The sequence below is a fragment of the Molothrus aeneus genome, chromosome 8 (genome assembly GCF_037042795.1).
Source record: "Molothrus aeneus isolate 106 chromosome 8, BPBGC_Maene_1.0, whole genome shotgun sequence".
Lineage (NCBI taxonomy): Eukaryota > Metazoa > Chordata > Aves > Passeriformes > Icteridae > Molothrus > Molothrus aeneus.
This window is the reverse complement of record NC_089653.1, coordinates 33,508,108-33,532,371: the sequence shown is the minus strand read 5'-3', so window position 1 is coordinate 33,532,371 and position 24,264 is coordinate 33,508,108. Positions and strand designations below refer to the sequence as shown.

At 44.4% G+C, this 24,264-nt stretch overlaps 1 protein-coding gene across 1 annotated transcript in view; it reads right to left on the bottom strand.

The window, feature by feature from the left end:
- DOCK1 (dedicator of cytokinesis 1) overlaps positions 1–446 on the bottom strand; it is a 277,491-nt gene extending 277,045 nt beyond the window's left edge. Inside the window, exon 1 of the mRNA XM_066554638.1 lies at positions 330–446. Coding sequence (XP_066410735.1) covers positions 330–375 — 46 coding nt within the window. The 5' untranslated portion in view covers positions 376–446. The remainder of the gene's footprint in view (positions 1–329) is intronic.
- Positions 447–24,264: the final 23,818 nt, after the last annotated feature.

Below are 24,264 nucleotides of genomic sequence, written 5' to 3'. Positions count from 1 at the left end.
CGCCGCCAGCACGGGGAGAAAGAGCCCGACCTGAACACAACTCGGAGCTTCTCCGCTCCGCGCAGCGCTCGGGGAGCGACGAGACCGCAGCGGAGCGGAGGGAGAAAGGCAACTTCTCCCAGCGGGACACGGCGCTCCCAGAGAGCTCCTCAACTTCCCGGGAGCCGGGAGGAGCCGGGCGGGGGAGGCAGGAACCGGAGGGGACTCGGGGGAAACACCGCGCTCCATCCCGGCCGGAGCGGAGCGGGGAGCCGGGCAGGGACGGGGAGGCCGCGGCCGGGGGGTGCCCCTGAGCGCAACAGGCGGGAGCGGGGCGGGCGCGTCCTCACCTACGCCGTACTTCTCCTCCCTTTTGGTGGGCACCCAGCGGGTCATGGCGCCGGGAGCCGCCGGGATGCCAGAGCCCCGCTCCCTACGCCGCCATTTTCCGACCGCGGGACGGGAAAAGTTTCTCCCGACGGCGGAGTCATGTGGTGCGGGCGGAGCCAGCCCGGCCCGGCCCGCCGCCCCTCAGCGTCCCCTCCGCGCCCGGGCCGGCAGCGACCGACAGGCTCAACACAAAGGGAGCGCCCTCCTGCCCCCGGTTTTATTCGTGGTGTGTCCCAGGTGCGCCAGGTTATGTCCCAGGTGTACCCGCTTAAGTCCCGGGTGCACTCGGTTGTGTTCTAGGTGACTCCCCGCCTCTCCCCGGTTGTGTTCTAGGTGTGCCCGGTTAACTCCCAAGTGCGCCCGGTTAAATCCCAGGTGCACCCTGTTGTGTCCCAGGTGCACCCTGTTGTGTCCCGGGTACCTCCCCACCTATTCCCGGTGATGTTCCAGGTGTCTCCCCGCCTATTCCCGGTTGTGAAAAATGCGTGTTTTATGATTGGCTTTTCGCAAATATTAAAATGAATCTTATATGTGTTGTGTCAGAAAGTTGACAATGACCAGACAGAATCCTGTGTTTGAATGGAATTTATGCATCGTGTATGAGGTGTATGAATATGCAACGGGTTATTGTTTTTAAGGGTTAATCCTTTGTTAACGGGTGTCCTTTTTCGGGCTCGTACTGTCCAGAAAAAGGTACCCGGACGTCTGTAACTCTTTGTTTCTATTGTCTCATACTGTCCTAATTCAAATGGTCCAAATTATTATTACTCTAATTGTATTACTATTTTTATAACCATTTTATTACTATTAAACTTCTAAAATTTTAAAAACAAGTGATTGGCGTTTTTCACACCGCTTATGTCCCAGGTACGCTCGGTTAAGTGCCGGGTACCTCCCCGCCTATGCCCGGTTATATCCCAGGTGTTCCCGGTTATGTCCCGGGTACCTCCCCGCCTATTCCCGTTTGTGTCCCAGGTGTACCCGGTTGTGATCCTGGGTACCTCCCCGCCTATTCCCGTTTGTGTCCCCAGGTGTACCCGGTTATGTCCCAGGTACGTCCCCGCCTATTCCCCGTTGTGTCCCAAGTGTACCTGGTTATGTCCCAGGTACCTCCCCGCCTATTCCCCGTTGTGTCCCAGGTGTACCTGGTTATGTCCCAGGTACCTCCCCGCCTATTCCCCGTTGTGTCCCAGGTACCTCCCCACCTATTCCCGTTTGTGTCCCCAGGTGTACCCGGTTATGTCCCGGGTACCTCCCCGCCTATTTCCCGTTGTGTCCCAGGTGTACCCGGTTGTGATCCTGGGTACCTCCCCGCCTATTCCCTGTTATGTCCCAGGTGTACCCGGTGATGTCCCAGGTACCTCCCCACCTATTCCCGTTTGTGTCCCAGGTACCTCCCCGCCTATTCCCGGTTATGTCCCAGGTGCACCCGGTTCTGCACTGCCCCAAAGTTTCTGGCTGCGTGCTCCCCCGGAGGCACGCCTTTAAAACACTGGTTTTTTTGCCGATGTTTGATATCTGGAGCAGGATGTGCGTTTGGAGGTTGCTGTGGGGGAGCTGGACGAGCACGGAAAGCGGGACATGAGAACACTGTGTGGTTAAACAAGCCCGAGGGGGTGTTGCAGCAAGGTCGGGAAAAGCCCCGGTGTGGATGCTGGTTGGGGGTGAGGCGATGGAGCAGCCCTGGGAGAAGGGCTCGGGGGCTGGTGGGCAGAGCTGCACGTGCCCCAGCCATGTGGGGAAAAACCTCGAGTCCTGGACTGATCCTACACAATGAGCAGTATGGAAAAAGGGAATTCTGTCCTTCTGCCCCGCTCAGGTGAGGCCCCACCTGCTGAGCTGCTTCCAGCCCTGGGATCCAACATCAAAAGGTTGTGGAGCCGCTGGAGAGAGTCCAGAGCAGGCCATGGATACACCCCAAGGGCTGGAGCCCCTCTGGAGCCAGGCTGGAGAGCTGGGGGTGCTCACCTGGAGAGGAGCATCTCCAGGGAGAGCTCAGAGCCCCTGGCAGGGCCTAAAGGGGCTCCAGGAGAGCTGGAGAGGGACTGGGGACAAGGATGGAGGGACAGGACACAGGGAATGGCTCCCGCTGCCAGAGGGCAGGGATGGATGGGAGATTGGGAATTTTTGGCTGTGAGGTCCTGGCACAGGGAACCCAGAGAGGCTGCTTCTGGTTCCCTGGAAGTGTCCAAGGCCAGGTTGAACAGGGCTTAAAGATTATAAACCTTCTGGTTTCTAGACCCAAGTCCAGAATCTTGTCCAAATCTAGCATCTCCTGGCTAATTAAGTGTGGAATAAATGATTACAAAAGAAAGAGCAAGGGAAGTGAACTTCCTGTTCCCAATCCCCTGTAGTCTTGGAGAGATCCAGGACTGTGCTTTAAAAAATAATAATAATTTAAAGCCTTTAGGAAACAGAAAATAAAGTGCTAAAGTCAAGAAACAGTAGAGGGCTAACGCTTAAAAGGAATAAAGAGAGGTGAAATGACTGAGTGGCTGTCATTTGGTAGGATTAGTCCTCTGCCAAAGGGGAAGCCCTTTAGCACAAATTTAAGGATTAAGATAGATCCAGGGTTGAATCTTTTTTCTCCTTATTTTCTTGTGTTGTGTGGATGGCAAAGGACCAGTTTCTGCAACAGCACTTTTGCTGTCAGGTTTTGAGATCAAGTACTCAGACCCCTGAATAAGTGTGCTCCTCTTTCCATGTCCTTTTCCCACCCTTGGGATTGGTTTCCCAGGACATCACCAGCATGTTCAAACTCATCCAGGTTTTATTGCAGCTGTCCTGCAGAATCCCAGGGGGCTGTGATGAGCCAGCTGCTGCACCTTTGTTCCTTCTGCCCAGGAGTGAGGGCATCAAAAGGTTTTCAAAGCTTGTCCTCGTTATCCTGCACTAATGGATCAATGATTTAGAGCCTTCCCAAAGACAACTTACAAGGGAGCTCTTTGATTTCACACCTTTATTTCCATAAGGGAAATCAAAGTGAATTGAGTGAAATACTGGATGTGTTCCTCTGTGCCTGTAGTCACCTTTGCTTTTCCACAGCAGGGAAAGTGAAAAGCAATAATATTTATTTCCAGCTATGAATATTGCACCCTTTTATACAACTGGTGAGTTATTTTTGTGGTGCTCCTAAATATATGCAGCAAAACTGCCAGAGCTGCTCAGGCCTCAGGTGCTTTAGGGGTTTTTGAGGCTATTGCTGGAACAATCTGTAAATCTGGAAGCTGATTGACTTTTCATTTACATCACTGATAACCAGGAATCACTTCTGTGGAACTGTGGTTTGCTTTGCAGGTCTGGGGCGTGAGAAGGGACACAAAGCAGGATGACGTTAATTGAAACCTGTAGTTAGTTAATAAATGAGTTATTGCTGCAGTCTGTCCTTTCTGGGCCTCAGGGTTCAAAGCTGAAATGTGTTTGTGTCTGTTCTAAGGGAGGCCAAGGGAGCACTCGTGTTTCCCTTCATGAGAAATGTGCTGCTGCCAGGCTTTCTTCAGGTGTTAACCAAGAGTTAAATTAAATTCCCCCAAAATTTGGCACACCTTAGTCCCAGCTTACCTCTATATCTGCACTAAATGGGAATTGTACGGACACCAAAGATCTAGTACAAGCCTAAGGCAGGAAGCAGCAGGTTCAATAAAATGGAAGTTAAAGAATTACTTATAACTTTTACATATTAAATCCATTCAATAGCACAGTTTATGTTGATGTCAGTGAAAAAGAAAAGGTTTATCCTGTTGTCATGCTCTGTAACAAATATAACCCAGCTGATCCTGTGACCACCATAAAGCCTCACTGCTACTGATGAGGGTCTATAGTCTACTACTTTCCACATTCTCATTTTAATGAAAATGTGTTACAAGTAGAGCTAATGCTATTAAAATTTTGATAGCCAGTAAAAAGTGCTTCTAATTCACAATGCATAAATATCCCAATGCTGGGGTTTTACAGCTAGGAAAAAAAAATGGTAATTTTTGGACTGTGATATGGAGAAAATAAAAGATTTTTATTTTTCTCCAGTAAATGTAATATAAACTGTCCTGAAAAAAGCATTTTTCATTAAACTGTAAAATGTTCAAGCTGACATATTTTACATGCTCAGACATAATATATTTCTTTGCACTGTGCATGTGGGTTTTTCATTTATTAAGAGGAAACAGAAAAATGCTTCTTTCCATAAAACCTGGAAGTTTTATCACATCCTTATGTCAGCTCTTGGGGTTCTCATCTGATTTTTTAATGCATCACACAGAATTGGAGACGCTTCTCTTGGAGCAAAGGAACATTCCTTTTCATTCCTTAGTTCCAAGAAATCCAAATGCAGCATTTGGCCATGAATGGTGTTTGAAATTCTTGTCACAGCATCTTTTCTAAAGGATGAATGGAAACAGAGCTGCTGCCCTGCTTGAGACAGATCTGCAATAAAACCAGAGATATTCCATCAATGTACAGATATGATCAAGATTTGTTTCATGGTTATTGCAGATGACTACACCAGGGGAATGTTTGTTCCATCTCAGTTAAATATCACAAGTTTTTGTAGTCATTTCTTTTCATCGACAGGCCTTGTAGGTAAATTCAGCATTTTCAGACAAAACACATAAGTAGTTGTTGTACACCCACAGTGCAAATTCTTCTTGGAAATATTCCTCCCAGGAGGAGATGGGTGGACTTATAAAAAAATAATGTAATCATTTTTTGGCTTTTCTGTTTGTACTGAAGATATTCTGTTGGAAATGTTATGGCTTCCACTCCAGCTGCTGATCATCTATTTTTGCTGTCATTTCCATGAGTGTCTGTGACTGGCTGCATGTTCCATGTTTGGGTGTACTCAAAATAAGAGATTTTTACACCTGGTGGGAAGAGGCTTTTAATAAATGCTCTGGTTTACAATGTATTGCAGTGAATCAGAACGGAAATAAAATTAAATTTATGAGTTTGTGTTACAAAAATGACTTCAGCCTTGGCTTTGCAGAGAGCTGTTAAATGTCTGATTAGCTTGGGGGTCTCTTGCAGGTGAAAGTGAACCATTTTCAGGGAGAATTAAGAAGCCAAATCTGCATTTCCTTTGACATCCCTGCTGGCTTCTGTCAGCCAAGGTGTGGCATTCACAAACCTGGACAAAGTTTGACAAATCTGGAGGGAAGTTCTGTGTTTTTTGCTCAGTAATCTTTCCTCTTCCTCTCACTTTCATAGAAGCATTTTGATTACCTCTGGGTCTTTCCTTCCAGCAGGATGACATTTGGGATGCCCAACGTGCTGCATGCAGGGCTGCATTTGCCAGCAGAAGGGTTCAAGGGCAACATTTGAATTTATTTAGCTCCTGGGGTGTACACTGCAGTCATTGCACTGCTTTAGGGTCTTTGGGAAGGGTTAAAGGGAGCATCTCTCCTTCCATCCTGCTGCCTCCATCAGCAGTTTCTGCCTCCCAGCATTTGAATTTTTATAGTCAGAGATTATGGGGCTATTAGGGATTTAGAGGGTGATTAATTATTTCTTTCAGAGAGAAGTCCAGAAAGGAGCTGAAGATACTAATTTATTAAGTAATATCATTTTATTAAACTGTTTATGTTTTAGCCTAAAAAATGGAGCTTGGCTGTACATAATGAAAGGGATTATTTCCTAAATTATGTTCCTTCACACTGTGCTGCTCTAAGTGATAGAAAACAAGGAATCTTCAGAGGGGTTGGATGTTCAGATGCAAATGTGGGAGGAACTCTTTACAAATGCACAGGGGTTCCCAAAGTGATGTGGTTTTGGAATGGGATTATTCTGGATACAGCTTTGTTTACACCCTGGTATTTCATCCTGTGCTCTCTAATAAAAAGTGCTTTACAATGCCACTGTAAATGGAAGCAGCTTCAGGTCTACAAAAGGGGGAAATCTGATTTCTGACCATGCCAGAGTGTGAGGTTTTGCATTCTTCAGGGAGATTTATGGTGGGCCAGTGCTATCAGTGTGTGCTCTGAATAAACTCCATTTACATAAAGAGCAGATCTTTTGTCAAAACCGTCTCAGGCATCACCATCAGGACATTTTATGTGATGTCTTGGGCATTGGCTCATGAGCTCTTTCCCTACAGGGTTTTTTTTACCCCTCACCCTTCCAGGGATGTTCATTCCTGCAGGACTGAGGCAGCTGAAATCCTCTTGGCAACCACAGGTTTCTCCAACTCTCTGCAGCCAGAAATTTCACCAAATCTAAATAAACTTCTTTATTCCAGCTAAAGTACTTAGTAACAAGAAGAAGATACACTCATTCACGTGAATGTTATGTTGTTAACTCCAAAAGCACACAAAAGTTAATTTTTTAGCAGTTCCTTGCACAGACTGGGCTTTAATTCTTGTAAATAGCAACAGAGGCAGGAATATATTTGCAAATTTTCCAGTCAAGCCCAAAGCAGTTCAGGGAAAGAGTTGTACAAATTAATCTAAAATAAAAGTCAACTCAGAGTTCACAGTTGTGGCAACTTGATCCTCTTTGCAACACCTGTGAATAACCAGCAATACAAGGGTTTCTGTGGTTGTGGGGTTTTTCTGTTGGTGTTTACTGGTACATTTTTCATATATTTGATATCTACACTCAAAATGAGATTATGAACTCAATTTACAAAACTCTCAGACAAATTCAAATATAACTGACAAAGCAAAAAAGCTGGATGTAACAAGTCAGGGATGAATCATTCCCAGAGAGGCTGTAAAGTTTAACTATATCAACTCCAACAGATCTGTGATCTTAAACCTGTGTTCAAGCTCACAGTGAAAATAAAGAGCATTTTCCAAAGATGTTTGCTGTGACTGTATTCTAGTAAAGCTGTTACTTATTAGAAGCCAAATAATGATGACACAGAAGAGTGCAGGCTGGAGTTGCAGGCATCCATTATTCCTGGTAATAAGGCCGAGCACTCATGTTGCACTTAACATTTTGAAAGCACTGAACAAATATTAACTCTCTCTTGTGATCCAGAGAGGCTTCAGCATCTCCATTTGCAAGGGGGAGGCAGCTGAGCTAAGGCCAGCTTTTCAAAGTGTGACAGGCATTCAGAAATTGAGGAACTCAGAATGCCAGGCCACTTCTGTCACCTGCTGATGATGGGGATTTTCCTGAGGCCAAAAGTGACACGTTAGCTGGGGCAGGGTCAGATTGGATGATTTCCTGGGCCTGCAGACAATGTTCCCTCTCATGCTTTGATGACCGATACGAGACGACAATGAGAAATGGCAGAGAGAGGGAACATGGTGTACTAGCACCCTGTTAGAAGGTTTGAAAAACTGGTTTACTGGAATATGGAGTGTTTGAAGCAATGAGGAAAATGAGATTGTGGCAACAAGGAACTGGAATTCACAGAAATGGCCTCCACATATAAAATGTTAATTTCTGAATGGAATAAAAAACCATCCTATCAACTCTCTACCCAAATTTTATCCATCTGAGCCCTTGGAAGACCAAGTTAGGAAGGGATGGGAGGGTGCCCAGGGGGCTGTGTGTAGTGCTGGAAGCTGACAGGGCTTTTGACAAGGGATTGATCCAAGCAGTCAGCAAACCCTGCTCAGGAGCTGTGCAGCACTGGCAGGGTCTGGGGGCAAGTGGTACCATTATCTCTCCCTGGCTGCTCTCCAAAACTGGGTTTCTAAATGGATTTCTCACTGCAAACTCTGGTAGGCTTTCCTACCGAGCAGGATTGGTTTCCTAAAGAGTCTTTTAAAAGACTTTATCACTGTGCCTTAGGACAAAACCTTTGCTCTCCTCTGCCTTTCCATGGAGACTTCAGTTCAGGCACTCTCAGGGGAGATGATGGGGTGGCAACTCCACACCTTCCACCTGGGCTGCCATGGTAGCTCCAGCTCCTTTTGGAAAATCCCAAATAGTTCTGTTTAACCTTGTAGCTCACAGATGACTGAAGCAGCTCAAACTGGTTTCTGCAAAATGAGGTTTGTTCTTCCCCTGGGGACAAAGAGCAAGTCAGAAACTCAGCCACTTGTTTGATCTTCTGTAAATCCTTCTCTGTGAGAGTGGGCAGGCCCTGGCACAGGTGCCCAGAGCAGCTCTGGCTGCCCCTGGATCCCTGGAAGTGTCCAAGGCCAGGCTGGACACTGGGGCTTGGAGCAGCCTGGGACAGTGGATTCTTTGCTTCTTTTTTCCTGCCAAGGTCAGGATTAAATGTGTGAGATGGTATTTCTTGTTGGGACTCAGGTGTTTATTAGTTCTTGTCTATGTTACAGTCACACAAACCCTGAGTTCTACAGCTCTTCACTCTAACAAACTAAAAATGGAGCCCCATCTCTCTCTCTACAAGGCCTTTTAAGGATAAACTGTCCAATTTAAGAAATGACACCTAAATTATTTTTACTTTTAATCCAATAACCAACCACCCGTGCCCCTTAATGCAAACTTTTTTATCCAATTACAAAACACCACCCAAACCCATGGAGAAGAAGGTGAAGAAGAAGGAGGAGGAGGAGGAGGAGAAGAAGTAGAGGGAGAAGGAGAAGAAGGAGGAGAAGGAGAAGGAGAAGGAGAAGGAGAAGGAGAAGGAGAAGGAGAAGGAGAAGGAGAAGGAGAAGGAGAAGGAGAAGAAGGAGAAGGAAGAGGACCAGCCACTGCCCTAAAACCTCCATCTTGCTTTATGTATATTACTGTATTCTAAACCCTTAAACTGTAAGTTTTCCACCCTGTGATATCACACACTTCTATCCAAACTCCACACCCACAATCCCAGTTCCATCATTCCATTTTGGGGTCCTTCTCCACGGTGCAGGTCAGTGCAGTGTTCTCTTGGGGGTCAGTGCCTGGCAGCACAGAAAGTCTGAAGTTCTCAGCAGCCAGGGCTCCAGCAGAAGGTGTCCCTGCCCATGGTAGCAGATGGAACTGGATGAGCTTTGAGATCCAGGATTCCTGGAAAGTGCAGACAGTATTTGCTGTGCTCTGCACGAGGCTCAGCTCTCCACGTGGAGCCCGGAGCTGTCTGGAGCTGGCTGCTAGTGAAACAGCGCCTCGTTCCTCCTTGGCAAAAAGACAGGAGCTGATCTAATGCTCAGTGCCTTCCTTTTGTCTGGCTTAGGAAAACATCTCAAAATTCTCTCCTGTCATGTTGGAAAAATGTCACATTTTTATTTGCAGCAGGCTCCTGCACTGAGATGAGTCAAGCACAATAAAGCTGATATCTGTATTCCTGAGCTTGCTCTGGCTCTGCCCAAACTTCAGCTTCCAAACTATTTATGTGGAGTTGTTTGGAAATGGAAAGTTGTGAGTGCTGTTCCTGATTCTGTAATCAAAAGTTGTTTGTGTCAGCCACAGGAACTACTCACCAATGTGTGTTGACAGTGGTTGAAATGGAAATACAGAATCCCTTGTCTGAAAATGAGAAAATCTTCCTCCTCATCAGAAGCCTCCACCTGAAAAACATTGATTCACTTGTTTGACAGAGAGAGAAACACTGATAAAACAAACTGTGTTCCAGGCCATTTTCAATGTTCATCATCTATCTGTCTATGAAAATATACTTTTATCTCTAAAATACACATATTTCTGCAGTAAAAGTATTAATATTCTGGATGGGAATCCAATTTTATCTTTAAGCAGCATTTGCCAGGGATTGTTAAATCATATAATGGAAGCTTTGTCTAGACACATTTCTCAGTGGCCAACTAATTTTTTTTTTACTTTGATTGTTTTTAATGTATTTCTCGGAAGAAAAGGTCCTAATAAATTTGTTTACAACCTTTTCTGGAAACTATGTCAGTTTTATAATGTTCAACTCTGGTAATAATTTTTCTAACCCAAGACCCCTATTCTTGGAGTCTGAGTCTTCTCCCAGAGAGCCCTCAGCTGAAAGTTCCCTCAGATTGTTATTAAAAAAGTTATTAGGTTTTGGGTTTTTTTTTTGCAAGTGAAACATTATCAAGTGTATTACTTGGAAAGGAGCAAAGCTTTCTTTCAGTGACTGCAGGATGTTTCCATGTGATGATTTTTACTATGAGTTATTAACATAAATTGCCTGGGTGTATTTCACAGTGGAAAATCCAAATTATGACCATTATCAAACCCTGGACAGCCTCAGCACCCAGGCAGGGACCAGGACATGGCTTTAAAGTCTCAGCAGTGGTTGTTGGAACAAAGGGCAAGATATTTTTGTGCAGCATTTTTAAAGCTGCTGCCTTTGTCCTGTCGCCCCTGGCCTTGGTCCAAGCTCCCTGAAATCAATGGAAAGGCTCACGTGGATTTTGGGGGGATTTAGCTCTGGCCCAGCTCTTCAGTGAACAGGTTTCAGGTTTCGGACCTCTCAATCACAAGCATTCAAGCAAGCCTGACAAAATGTTACTGCTTTCCACAGGGCTGCAAGTGCTCTTCCTGAGGCTCATGTTGTCACGTTTGCCTTTGTGTCTCAATGCCCTTTATTAATGAAGTATTATTTTCTTCCACTTGCCAGGTGCGCACCTCAATCAACACAAAGCCATTACAAAAGAGTGCCAGGATGGATCTAAAAAGCTGAAGTAGCTGCATGAAGCTGGATTTTCACCAAAGGCCTTGAGTTCATTTAGGACACCTTTCCTTGGTTTGGGTTGTTGGGGGGTTTTAAGTTCATTTTTGAATCTCCCCCTTCAACATTATCCTGTTTGAAATTCAATTCTGTGTAAATCCAGTCTGTTGTCCGAGAACTTCTGCATCAGTCGGAGAAGGAGAAGTGAAACTCGTTAATTGGGTGAATAAAGCAGAAGGATTCCTTCCAGGATTTGGAGCTTCCTGCCTCCCACAGCTTTGGGGGATGTTGGGAGCTGTCCCTGCCCTGCACACAGCGGGGACAGGGGACACGAGGTGCTCCTTGGAGGCTCCCAAACCTGCCCCAGCACCCAGAGGGAAAATGTCCCTTTGCAAGGCTCCAGTCATCCCAGTTTTCCCTGCTGGTGCTTGTGGGGAGGGCAGCAGCTCCAGGAGGGCCCTTGGATTGCTCTGGGTCCATCTGCTGGGACATTTCCAAGGACATTCCAAGGATGACATCACCTCTGCTTACAGGAGGGAGTGTGGTTTCCATGGCCACACTTCCATCCCCTCCATCTCCCTGCCTGTGCTGCCACCTTAAACACAAAGGATTCACTTTCCAATTTAGAGAGGTCTGAGCTTGTGCATCTCAAAGCTGTCACACTTTGATTGTTCTTTCAGTGCTTTAAAAACTCAACTTTTAGCTCGACTGCAGAGCGAGAAATATTTCTTCCTTGAACTCTCTGCATTAATACAGCCCCTCTGTCTTTAGATTAGACAAGCAGATACAAGAATTGTCTTGTAAAATTGTAGTTTCCCTTTAATAAGCCACTCTGACAGGCAATTATTCATGCAGTCTGCTCGGTGCTAAATGTTTTTTCATGCTGTGCACCCCTGTCTCTTGATTGCAGGAATGCACTCCTGTGAATTATAATTATGAGTAAATATGAACTGGTGTGCAGGAAATTATTTACTAGGCCTTCCATTGCTACATGCTATTCATTCTCCTCTTCTAACAAATAACATGTATTTGTTTCATTCTGTAGGTTTTTAAGTTATTTTGACAGAAGCTGGTGAAACTCTGCACAAAGAATCTCTTTTGGTGACAAATTGTTTGCTAATGTTTAAATGGCAAGAAGTTGTTAAAGATTGGTGCTGGAATATTAAATATTATACAGACGTAACCATGAGGATCCAATTCACCTTGATAATTATCCCATTTTCAGATACTTTCAGATAAACCCCAGGCTTGTCATACTTAATAAACCAGATATTCCCTCATGATTAAAAAAAAGAAGTCTGATCTCACTCTTTGTAGATCTTTTTGTATTTGGGGATTAGAGAGTAAAAATCTAAACTATACAAAAACTCTGTAATAATAACCATTTTGCTCTTTGGCTTCAAATGTGAGCTGTGTGATAGAAAATCAACAGGAAAGCCCAAAAATAGACAGAACATCATGAGCCTTTCAGGATCTGAAGTTTTCTTCCTCTCCAGGCAAATCCTGTTGACTGGGATATAGTGAATCCTCAGAGAAAACAGTGGAGGTTCTGTAAGGTTCAGAGTTGTATTTAATTTTAGAAATAGTATCACTTACGTGGGTATGTAGAGAACAAATCGTGTCAAGCAAAGATGAGTCCTTTTTTAATTAAATCCTAAATTAGTGGGAGAAGGCGAGGCAGTGCGTGAAAGCATCTAGAATTTACCAAAGCATTCGACACGGCGTGTCTCAGAATTGTGTTTGACAAATGAATCCAAGTGGATTATGCAGAAATGCAATTATGAGCCCTGGTAATTGGCTAGAGAATGTACTGAGGAGTGATGATCAACAAGGGAGTGCAGTGCTGGGCCCAGGCAGGACATTACTGGGATTTTACCACACCCCAGGGAAGGAGGTTTGTGGTGATAATAATTTAACTTGTTTGTGGGGTTGTGTACCTGGCAGAGCTGAGGATTCAGGGAGTTGGAGAGATGTTCTTTCCTTTGTTCCTGTTGAGCTGAAGGTGTGGTGGGGAGCAGAAATGCACAGTGTGCCTCTGATCTCAAATGCAGCTGCAGCTTTCCTGAGTCAGAACTCTGCCTCTGCCTCTCAGAGAAACATCTGCAGACAGATCTCAGCAGCCAGCATCACCTCCTGTGCAAGGCTGTCACCTTTTGGGGCTGTTTCCCCACAGCTCACCTGTGAAAACACAAATTAAACCGTTCCATTTGCCCATCTGTGGCAGGGCAGCAGTAACCCACAGATCACAGGGTTTTCTGGCCAGGGATATCCCTGGTGAGTATATGCTGGGAATTGCAGAATCATTTAGGTTGGAAAAGACCTCTGAGGTCATGGAGTCCAACCATTAACCCAGCCCTGCCAAGGCCACCACTGACCCATGGCCCTAATCATGAGGAAAAGGAAATTTCCTTGATGAAAGAACAAATAAATGGAAGTCCCTGTGTGAGCTGAGCAGTTGCCTTCCCTGTGAGGCACAAATCCAAGTAAAACACGAGCTTGGATCACACATCAAGGAAGCAGCAGGCTGGGGTGAGAGGAATAATTGGCCCGTTTCCCAAATTCACCTTCTGTGTTTAGTCATGGCCCTGAAAAGGGAGGGCAAATTGCTGCAATTTGGGGTTGTGTCCCTGCTTTCCCTTTATCCTGCTTTGCTTTCCACAGGTGCAGAGGTGCTGGGTTTGGCTCTGCAAATGCAGCGTGTTTAGATGAGCAAGGTGGGATGTGAAAAACCCCAAGTCAGCTCTCTGGAATATATAAATAGATGGAATTGAAGCAGGAGCTCCTTCTTATTGCTCAGGCATCACAGCACAGAAAGCTGGGAATGTTTATCCAAGAGCTCCAGCACTTATAATGGGGAAAAATAAATGCTGCAGCCAGTATGGGATGGGGTGTGGATTCTAAACCCTGCATTCTGCCTCAAGGGCTAAATTTGGTCCTTTAGGGAAGTTGTATTAGGGAATTCCTTCAGGAAAATTTGTCAGGGAATTCCTTCAGGGGGGTTTGTCAGGGAATTCCTTCAGGGAGTTTGTCAGGGAATTCCTTCAGGAGGGTTTGTCAGGGAATTCCTTCAGGGGGGTTTGTCAGGGAATTCCTTCAAGGAATTTGTCAGGGAATTCCTTCAGGGGAGTTGTATTAGGGAATTCCTTCAGGAAAATTTGTCAGGGAATTCCTTCAGGGGGGTTTGTCAGGGAATTCCTTCAGGGGAATTTTTCAGGGAATTCCTTCAGGAGGGTTTGTCAGGGAATTCCTTCAGGGGGGTTTGTCAGGGAATTCCTTCAGGGGAATTTTTCAGGGAATTCCTTCAGGGGAACTTGTCAGGGAATTCCTTCAGGGGGGTTTGTCAGGGAATTCCTTCAAGGAATTTTTCAGGGAATTCCTTCAGGGGGGTTTGTCAGGGAATTCCTTCAGGGAATTTTTCAGGGAATTCCTTCAGGGGGGTTTGTCAGGGAATTCCTTCAGGGAATTTGTCAGGGAATTCCTTCAGGGAATTTGTCAGCCTTTGTGGGAGCACCTCTGACGGGAGAGGAAGGGCCAGGAGTGTTCTCCCTGTTTCTGTCAGGACAGTTTGGCCATGATGTCCTCACCCACCTAAAATAGCTCCCATGGTGAATATTTAGTCTGTATTTTCAGCCAGTCTCCCTCAGCAATCAGTGAAGGGAGGATAATACAGCTCCTTTTTAAACAGGTACAAATAGGTCACATAGGGTAGAATGAGAAAACCTCTCTTTTTCCGCCAAATAAAACCTGGGCAGCTGTGCCAATCTGTGGGCAGTTCTTCAAACCTGACAGGTTTGTTACCCACCTCAGCCCTGGTTTATTTACAAGTGGTTTATAACCGCTGGCACATCCTAGGTTGGTTTTCCCCTAATTTTTTTGTCCTCCCTGCACATCCATTCTGCCATTCTCCCCTTCTGTAGGGCGGGGAGGGACACTGGAGGCCTTCAAGCAGACTTGACTCCACTGATCAAACTGCAGAAATCAGCAGAAACTTTTGATTATTAAATAAAAAACCCACATTTTTTTCCTCATGGGCAAATCTTTCCCAGCCTTTTGCTGAGGAAGTTTGGACCAGATGATCCTTGAAGTCCCCTCCAACCTGGTGTTTTCTTCCACCAGTATTAAACTGGTAGAACGAAGCCTTCCAGCTGAGAATGCTGTCTGTCTATGAAAGAGAGCATTTAACCAGAAGATTTCAATCATTCCTATGAATATATTTCACTCCAGGATGATGGAAAAGTTTTAGGATTGTGGAGCTGATCCCCAGGAGTGTAAAGCAGCTCCAGCTGCCCACAGCTGAGGCTCCCTGGGCTGGGAAACTGGAGAGAGAAGCCTGAACTGACTCACACAGGTGGATGTTTCCTGGGATTTAAATGATTTCCCTGCCTCACTATTCCATACTCAGGAGCTTCAATGTTCCTGTGTTCTTCATTTTTATTTCTAGATCAAGCAGCCACCAGCACTGAGCACTGCATTGTCACAGTTGTGAGTAATGAGCCTGAAAAGTGGACACTTGGCTAATTTGCCAAAAATAAGATTTTACATCTCTATAAAAGCTCCCTCTCATCCCTGTGGGCGATGAAATCAGCCCTGAGATGTTCTCTTGCATCGGTGCTCAGGCTGGAGAAGGCTCTGTTTCAACAGACCTCCCAAAATTCACTCTTTAATCCTATTTCATGTGTGGTGGTCTCACAGGGAGAATAGCAAATGTGAATGGTGGAGTCGTAGTCATAAAATAAAGTAAAAGGCCTTAACACTGGAACTATGAAAGCACTTTCCAAGCAGTCCTTATTGAAATTAGGGTTTAATCTGGTAAAAATAAAACATTTACAAGCATCTCTTTCAATGGAGTGAAAATACTGCAAAATAAAAAGCTCTGCAGTTTATCCTGTGGGTTACTGTTTGCTTTGATGAGGATTTTGTCAATGACACAACAAATATTGTAAGCACTTCCTGATTTGTTTTTTTCCCCCTCTCTGCTTGGGAAAATAACAAAATAAAGAAATAGTTCTTTTTTTTTCCTGCCTGTTCCTTCTGATATCACTTTTCAAGCTATTTCTCTTCAGTCTTGGTGATAAATGGGGCTTTGCAGGGAGCAGCCATAAAGCTCTCACAGTTTGTTTGTTGCACGTTGCTTATGTGGATTTTAAAAGAACATTTTATTGTAATAAACAGCCATGAAAAATTACATATCCTGATCAGTTGTACTAACAAGTATTTGTGAAATAAATCAGAGAATTCAGCTTTGTGGAGTACTTTCAGAGGAGTCTGTTCGCCCTGCTGTCGTGCAGATATTTTATTTCATTTTATTTTTTTTTTAGTTTTCTTTAATTCAGCTTTGGTTTTTTAGACTTATTTTCTCATACAATTTGAAACCATCATCCATCCCTCTCTCCTTCCAATGGCACTAAAAATGGGATTTCTAGATCTGTATTGCTCCAGAATTCCAGGGGATTTCCTTTCCTGCCCTGTGAGGAAAACATTCCTCCCAAAGAACTTGGCCCTCAAGTCCAGTTCTTTGGAGAAGCCAAACAAGATATGTCCTATCAACACATTCTTTGTAATGAAATTAATCTCCATTTTCCAATTAGGCTTCTCTCTTTTTATCAGTTCCCACACTTAATAATATCTACAATTACGAATAGAAATTGTAGTTAATAGTGTCTATTAACAACTGGCTTTATAAGAATTTATCTTCCATTTAAATATCTGTGGTCATAGTAACAGAAGTAATTGAGGACTAAATGAGTTTGCAGCCTTGAGCATTAGATAAATTGCATTATTTCCTTTTTTTTTTTTTTGTTATTTATGCAGCACCACAAGTTCAGGTGGACAATCCCTGGGTGAAGGAGTTTTCCCAAATATCCAACCTGAACCTCTCCTGGTGCCACTGGGGGCCATTTCCTCCTCTTTTCCTGTCCCTTTGTTCCCTGGAAGTGAAGGGAAAAAATGGTGGCAAATGGAACAAATTCCTGCAGGTAAATGATAATTGATAAATTATAAATGAAATTATCAATTATAAATTATGAAATACAAATTATGAATGATAAATTATATTGATTGGGTTCTTCCACACCCCAAATTTCCATTCCCATCATTTCTAATCACCAAAGTGGAGCCTAGAGCAGAGCCATAGGAGTTTCCTGCCTGAGCAGGGGAAGGCCAGGCTCCAGTTCCTCTCTTTCTCAGTGTTCTGGGATTTTTTACTCCCCATTTTCTCTTTATCTCTGCCTTCCCTTTGCTTTTTTCCTAACTCATTCCATTACTTTTTCTCTATAAGTGGTGAATGTAACCTACATCTTTTTCCATTTTCCAGGGGCGTTCTCTCTTTTCTACTTTTCCCCATTTATATTTTTCTCTTTGCCTTTTCTTTTTTTTTTTTTGGCAATTTCCATTTTTTCCTCTTTGTAGGAAGATTATATTAAGTGACAAGAATAATGTCAAATAAATGAGATTATGTTAATTAACAGATCTTGTCGCATTTCCATGATTCACAGGAAAAAATATTCACACTGGCTGATTTTTCAATTAAATCATTTGCTCTGTTATCTGCTCAGCATATCTTTATGAATATGCAGAACTGTAATGCAGTTAAATTGTTTCAGGGTCCTTGTTAACCTCAAAAAGCCACAAGATGCCTACTAGCAAAATAGGGGATTTTTTTTTTTTTTTGCCTTTTTGGGTCAAAATCACAATTCTTTGTTTTAGCCTTGATATCTTTTTCAAGGAGGTACAGGGGATTAAATGTTTGAAAAAGCATCTTGATTCTATCCAAGGATAACAGGCTCATTCTTTTCCTTGTTCGACTTATTTCATCTTAAAAGTATTATTTTCTCTTTTTTTTTTTTTGTGCTTTTAATATTTCTCATAATGTCTCTTTGTCCCATGGGGGCTCTCACCACGAGCAAGAACATCCCAAGAAACGCCTCGGAAAGAATCTGTGGAGAATTAGCTGGAACTTCAAAGATATCAGAAGTATTAATTCTGAACTGGAAGATTGTTCCTGCCCACGTACAAAGGGAACCTTTTGGGAATAAACTGGAGTTTCCTGAACATTCCTTTCCTATGGCAGGGAAGGAATTTCAAGGTCTGGTTAATGGCAAGCACCAACACCTCTGATCTCAGAGCCTGTGACAAAGCCTTGTGGAGCTGCTGCAATTTGAAAATAAAAACCTTTGTATCATCAGCTGAGAAGCTGGAGTGTCATGGGCACCTTCCCAGGGGGATTCTGTGCTGAAATTGCTCCACTTGGTTCTCTGGTGAGATTTCACTGAAAATGAAATAACAGAGCCTTGTGCCGTGGAGGAGAGAGGAGATCTCTGGCCCCTGGAGGCTCCAATTCAGGATAATTTGGAGGAATTACCAGGGACAAATGAAGTGAGCTAGTGGTTGTTTATTGATGGAAATCAGCCAGGACAGACATTCCTCCTCTCCAGGTTCACCCTTCCAGGGCTTTCCCTTTCAAAAGCTTCTCTGTGTCTTGATTACTCTTCTTGGGTCCACAGAAAAAATTAAAAATGGAGAATTAAAATATATATTTTTTTAAATACTAAAATATTGCAGCACTGCATGTAATTCAACATTTATTATTATTATTATTATTATTATTATTATTATTATTATTATTATTATTACTATTATACATGTAAAAATTCTTCTAAGGCTGCACAGTGCACTGTAATAATGATTTTTCTTTTCTACAAGGTTAATGTCCTTTCAAACTTACAGCCTTTATATCTTTGTATGTGTAAAATAAGACAATTTGCTAGTGCGGAATTTTTTTTTTTTGTAATAAAAAGTGGTATTAATGTGTTTGATAAGTCTGATTAGAACAGGAAAAATATGAGTAACAATCTCCTGAATATTTTATTTGGGATTTTCACAGAATTATGGAATTATGAAATAGTTTGGGTTGGAGGGGACCTTCAAACTCATCCAGTGCCACCCCTGCCATGGCAGGGACACCTCCCACTGTCCCAGGGTGCTCCATCCTGGCCTTGGGCACTGCCAGGGATCCAGGGGCAGCCACAGCTGCTCTGGGCACCCTGTGCCAGGGCCTGCCCACCCCACAGCAGATCTGGTTATAAAAACATTAAAAGAAAACATTGCAGGGATTGTTCCACCCTATGCTCAGGAATAGTAATTTTAGGATTAGATCGTAGATGGTTGAATATAATCTGGGACAAGGGACAGAGCCCAAGGTGACACAAGGCTCCCAGGGAGCACAGCCACAGCATTCCCTCTCTTTTTCCCTGCTCCAGGTTGAAGATCCCTTCATTCCCAGCACCCCTGGGCAGGGCAGGTCACTGTGTCCTCACCCTCCCTCTGATCAGGATCGGGAATTTCCACTTCCCTCAGTCAATTCTCCTTCTCTGCCAGGGCCAGAGGGGTCTCCCATTGCAGGGACTCCTTTCACTCTCTGGGATTCAGCTCATTCTTCCAAAATCTCCACAGCAAAGCTGCCCTGCACATCCCAGCCTTAATTCCTAGGTTGTTTTTGTAAGGAAAAACCCAAGTGCTCAAGGAGAGGAGCACAGTGTCCCCACTTTGTTCAGTCTGGTGGGGAAGGAGGGAAGGCAGGATGAGCCTGTGAGCCTGACCCAGCCACCTTTGCCAGGACAAAATCCAGGTTCAGCAGAGCTCCCCTCTGCCCTGGAGCTCCTCTGAGTGTCCATGGATGTCGTGGGGGCTGCTCCTTTTTGTCCCAGGCTCACTTAGCCCAAGTGACTGCTCTGACTTTGTTTCAGCTCCTACTATAATTTGGTTGAACATCTCTGCCTTTTGCTGACTCTCCTCATTTGGTCAGAAAGAAATGTCCCTAATCAATATCCATTATTCTAGGAGATTCATTATTCCTTAATTGCTGACAGGGTTCCTACCCTGCCCCTGCTCTTTATGGAGCTGAAATCCCAATAATGCTCCTGGAGGTGATGTTTTCACCCCACTCCATTTCCCTTCTGCATGGATGTTCTGATGGGAGCCAAAACCCAGTGACTACACTTTTAAGAGCTGTATATTTAAAAATACAAGTGGAATTGACTTTTTGCCAGAAGTTTTTGATTTTTCTGGGAGTGCTCTTCCCTAAAATGCTCTTGAATTGGCACCCTCAAGGGTTTAAACAAAGGAGATAATTAAACAGATCCTTCAAAGCAGAGACTTACTGGTGTGCAGGAAAATGGTGCTTAAGCACATTCTTTTATTTGAAAACTGTAACTTTGTGCAGAGCTCCTTTTATCTTTTCTCACCCATCTTTGATGCTGGTGCAATTATCGTGGGCTAGTAACAGCTGACTTCAAATGAGAGACCCATTCCTTGGATTCCACCTCAGCACTCACAGCATGCCAGCACAATTCCAGAATTTTCTTCTGATCCTGAAAAGAAAAAACCCTCAGGTGGCAGGTCTGGAATGGGAGCATCAGGGCTGATTCTGATGCCACCAGGCTGTAGGGCCACTGGGAATGTGGTGGCTGTCCCTAAAGATCACCAGGGGTGTCACACACCACACAGCCCCCTCGTGCACCCCTTGGAGGGTTTTACATAGTGAAGGGTTTAAAAATGGCATCAGTTTTCCTGAAGACTCCATTAGGATCCCACTACATTCCCTGGTTTCCAGCAGGAATGAGTGAAAGAGAAAATGGGAAGGAGGGGAAAGTGATTGTGTGCAAAGTAAAAGTAAAGTCAATTTGAGTTATCAGCTGTGGGAAATTAACTCAATCCTGGCTGCCTCCATTCAAGGTTTAATTATCTATATTTTGGAGTAGGATCTTAAAATTCCTTGTAAATATTTATTGAGAATAACTGCATAATATTACATTGCTCTTTTATGACGCTCTGAGTTATGGAAGGAACAAATCCCCTCATCATCAGGGGAGTCTGTGGGCTTTGGATTCTCAGATTTCCCTTGTCTCCCTCCCACACACTGCAGGTATGACACAGGATGATGTCACACTTTCCCAGCTTTGTTACTGTTTAGTCAGAATGTTGTACAAACAAACCCAGATAAAGGTAAAAGAGATCTGTAACTCTCAATGTTTGAGCACTGCTGGTAACAGCTGCGCAAATAAATAAAGATTTACACTCTTTAATTGTTGTCACTCCAATTATGGAGTTAATTTAAACCTGAACTCAGAGTTTCTTTTAGAGGTTACCAGGAGAGATGCAATTTATTGGCTCTGTTTAAACAGACTTTAGTGGAGCTGAGGAACAGCAGTGGGGTCTGGTTTCACTGGTGCCAGTGGGGATCTCCCCCTGAGATTTCCCACAGATCTATGGAGCAAAAAGCTCTCAGTATTACCACAACCATAATTACACAGAGTCCCAGAATGGTTTGGGTTGGGAGGGACCTTAAAGCTCATCCATTCCAACCCCACATGGCAGGGACACCTCCCACTGTCCCAGGCTCCAACCCCAATGTCCAACCTGGCCTTGGGCACTGCCAGGGATCCAGGGGCAGCCCCAGCTGCTCTGGGAATTCCATCCCAGCCCCTCCCCACCCTCCCAGGGAGGAATTCCTTCCCAATATCCCATCCAGCTCTGCCCTCTGGCAGCTTGAATCCAACAGGAATCTTCCTGATCATTACTGTGTCACCAAAGGGGACCTGCTCAGTGATGGAAACCAGGCCAGAAGGTATCGTTCCTCACCTTTTATCAACCTCCAGGGCGCAATAGGAAATAAAAACAGGAATAAAAGCTGCAGGAAGCTGAGTTTGGTTAAATTTCATCATTCCCATGTGTTCTGATCAGTTCTAGGGCTGTTAAAGACCCCAGCAATATTTGGAAAGTGCCCACCTAGAGCTGCCAGGCAACATAAGGGGCTGTAGGTGGTTATTAACCTATTTTTTCACTTGGATTTTGCACATATGATCACACAGGAACCTACTACAGAGTCAGAAAACTCTTGGTTTCCTCTACAAGTAGGGAAAAAAAAAGAAATGAGCTGGAAATTAAAACATTAACCAAGAGTTACACTGAAAGAGTGAGAGAAAAGGGGTGAGGAAGGGAGAGATGGAAGTCTGTAAGAGTTTGAAGTAGCTGTCTTTGAAGTCTTTTATGTTCCACTCATCTTTCCTGCTGCAGCCCATGGGGAATTTGAGGATGGAAGTTCAGAACTCCATGTTCAGAGGAGATGAAAGGCAGAGTCACTCAGTGGTGAGAGCAGATCTCTGGAAGTGCATCCAGCCCCACGTAGCTGCAATTAAATCACAGGACATGATGTTACTGGTTAAGGGGCAACGTGGCCCTCACTGCTGTGAGAGAGGTAAAATGAATATTAACTTCTGGAAACAGCCATAGATCACTGAACTTTGCAACATTGGTGGTGGGGGCTGAAAAATGAGTTACTGGGGATTAATTGGGAGAGTGTGCTGCTATAAATTACAGAGACATGCTCAAGCTCATCAATAAAGGTTTAAAAAAGGCTCATTAAATTAGCTTTCTCATTGATCAGGAGCAGTTCTGAGAAAAGATAGCAAAGGGCTGGAGCAGCTGAAGTCTGTAAGCACAGTCTGGGCCTTGAAAAATCTCTGTCTTTGTAAATGAAGAGGTATTCAGAACATCTCTGGAAAACTGACTCACCTTGATGGATGTCAGCTTCCAGAGAGGCAGAAGTCTGTGACTCAGGAGGAAGAAATGGTAACTCATGCAATTAAGATGTTTTCCTTTCATTTTTGTAAAGACCACGAGATGCAAAATAATGCAAAAGGGTTTAGGATTGCTTTTGTTTGCTGACACACCTTACCTTTAGATTAACAGGGAATAATGGGTGTTTATTCTGCAGCAGTGTCTGTGTGAGTGCTTAACACCTGGAAATACACTCCTTTTTTTTTATCTGAGCTGTTCCCAGTATTGCAGAACACAAACCCAGGGAGGTTTGTTCTGTTTGGCTTTGAGAGTGCGTTCATTCCTGTTTTATTCCAAATAGGAGCAATTTCCCTTTCTTTTCAGCTGTGCAGGATATTCCAGGTTAATTCCAGGGCGCAGTTTCCATCATTCCAATAACTCTGGAATCAGCCTGGTGTCCTGTGAGCTGTGAAGGCTGTTTTGGGATGTTGGTAATCCCTGGAGTGGGCATGGTCTCATCTCCAGCCCAAGATCCTGCTGGCAGTGAGGGCTGGCTGAGCTCCCCACAAAATCCCCCACAATTTCTGCTGAGGCTGCTGGTGTGCAATTTCGACTCCAGAAAGGCTCAAATGAACCCCATCAGCTGTCGTTAAACAGATGAAGATAAATAGACCCAGCAAGCACCAGTGGCCACACAGTTGGGTTTTTCCATCTTCTGAGTCCTGCCATCACATTGCAGTTCCCAGGTAATTCCAAAGGAATCATATTTAGGATTTATGGAGAATAAGCCTGTAAAGGTTCACAGCTCCCTGCCTGTAAGCAGCAGGGATGAGTCTTCACTCCCTGCTTTGGATTCCTCCTCTCCCCTGCCACTCAGAGCCTTCTCAAACATCATTAATCATGTCACGATAAAAGCTGGCTCTGCACATGTCTCACTGTGCTCACAGCTCCTTCTGGAGCTTGTTCCAGTTAACTTCTCCCGGGTCAAATGATAAAACAAGATGAAAGAGCAGGTGCTGAGGATGCCTCCTCTGAAAGGGCTCTCCTATCTCCCCATGTCCCGCCATCGCTCATTTCTGCTGGGGAGAGCAGGAGATAATTATAATCTCAGAGTGGGGAAAGAGCTGTCTGCCTCCTCACTGCCACCCTGGGGAGCGTTTAAGCACTGCTTAACCACGGGTTAAGCATTGCTGGCTTTGCAGTAAAGTTTAAGTACAACTTGCTTTGAATAAGTGCAGGGTCTGCTCTCCTGGCAGCGCTTTGAGGGCAATCATCTCCTCAGAGACATCAGCTGTTAGGGTGGGCTGGCACCTGGGCTGCCTGCAAAAACTTGTGCAGCACTTGAGTTGCTGAAGGGTTCAATAATTTAAAAGTGGAAAAGACGTACCAAATTATCGAGGTAATTTTCCTGAATATGGGTTTAACTTAATTTTCTGTGTCTGCAGCAAAGCAGTGCCCAACATTTCCCTTGGGAGCCATCCTAATGAATCTCATTGCCAGCGAATTTTCCCTTATATTCAACCTAATTTTTCCCTGTCTTAATTTAATCCCATTACTTCTGCTTATGCTCCCTCTTGCTACACTAAATAATTCAGTGTAAGTAATTAGGTGCAATTAGAGATGCGTCAATTAACGTTCATTGGCATGGCTGCAGTGCCATGGGAAGGTCCAGCAGACCTGGCTGGCTTTGTGGAGTTCCAGGAACTGCTGGACACGGGTCTGGTCCCTTGCAGGCTTCCACCCCCTTCCCACTCCTCTATATTTAGCTGAAGTTGCTGGGCAGAGCAGCTCAGATATTCTTATCAGCTTTTCATTATTCTGGTGACACTGAACACATCCATCCCCCGAGCCAATCA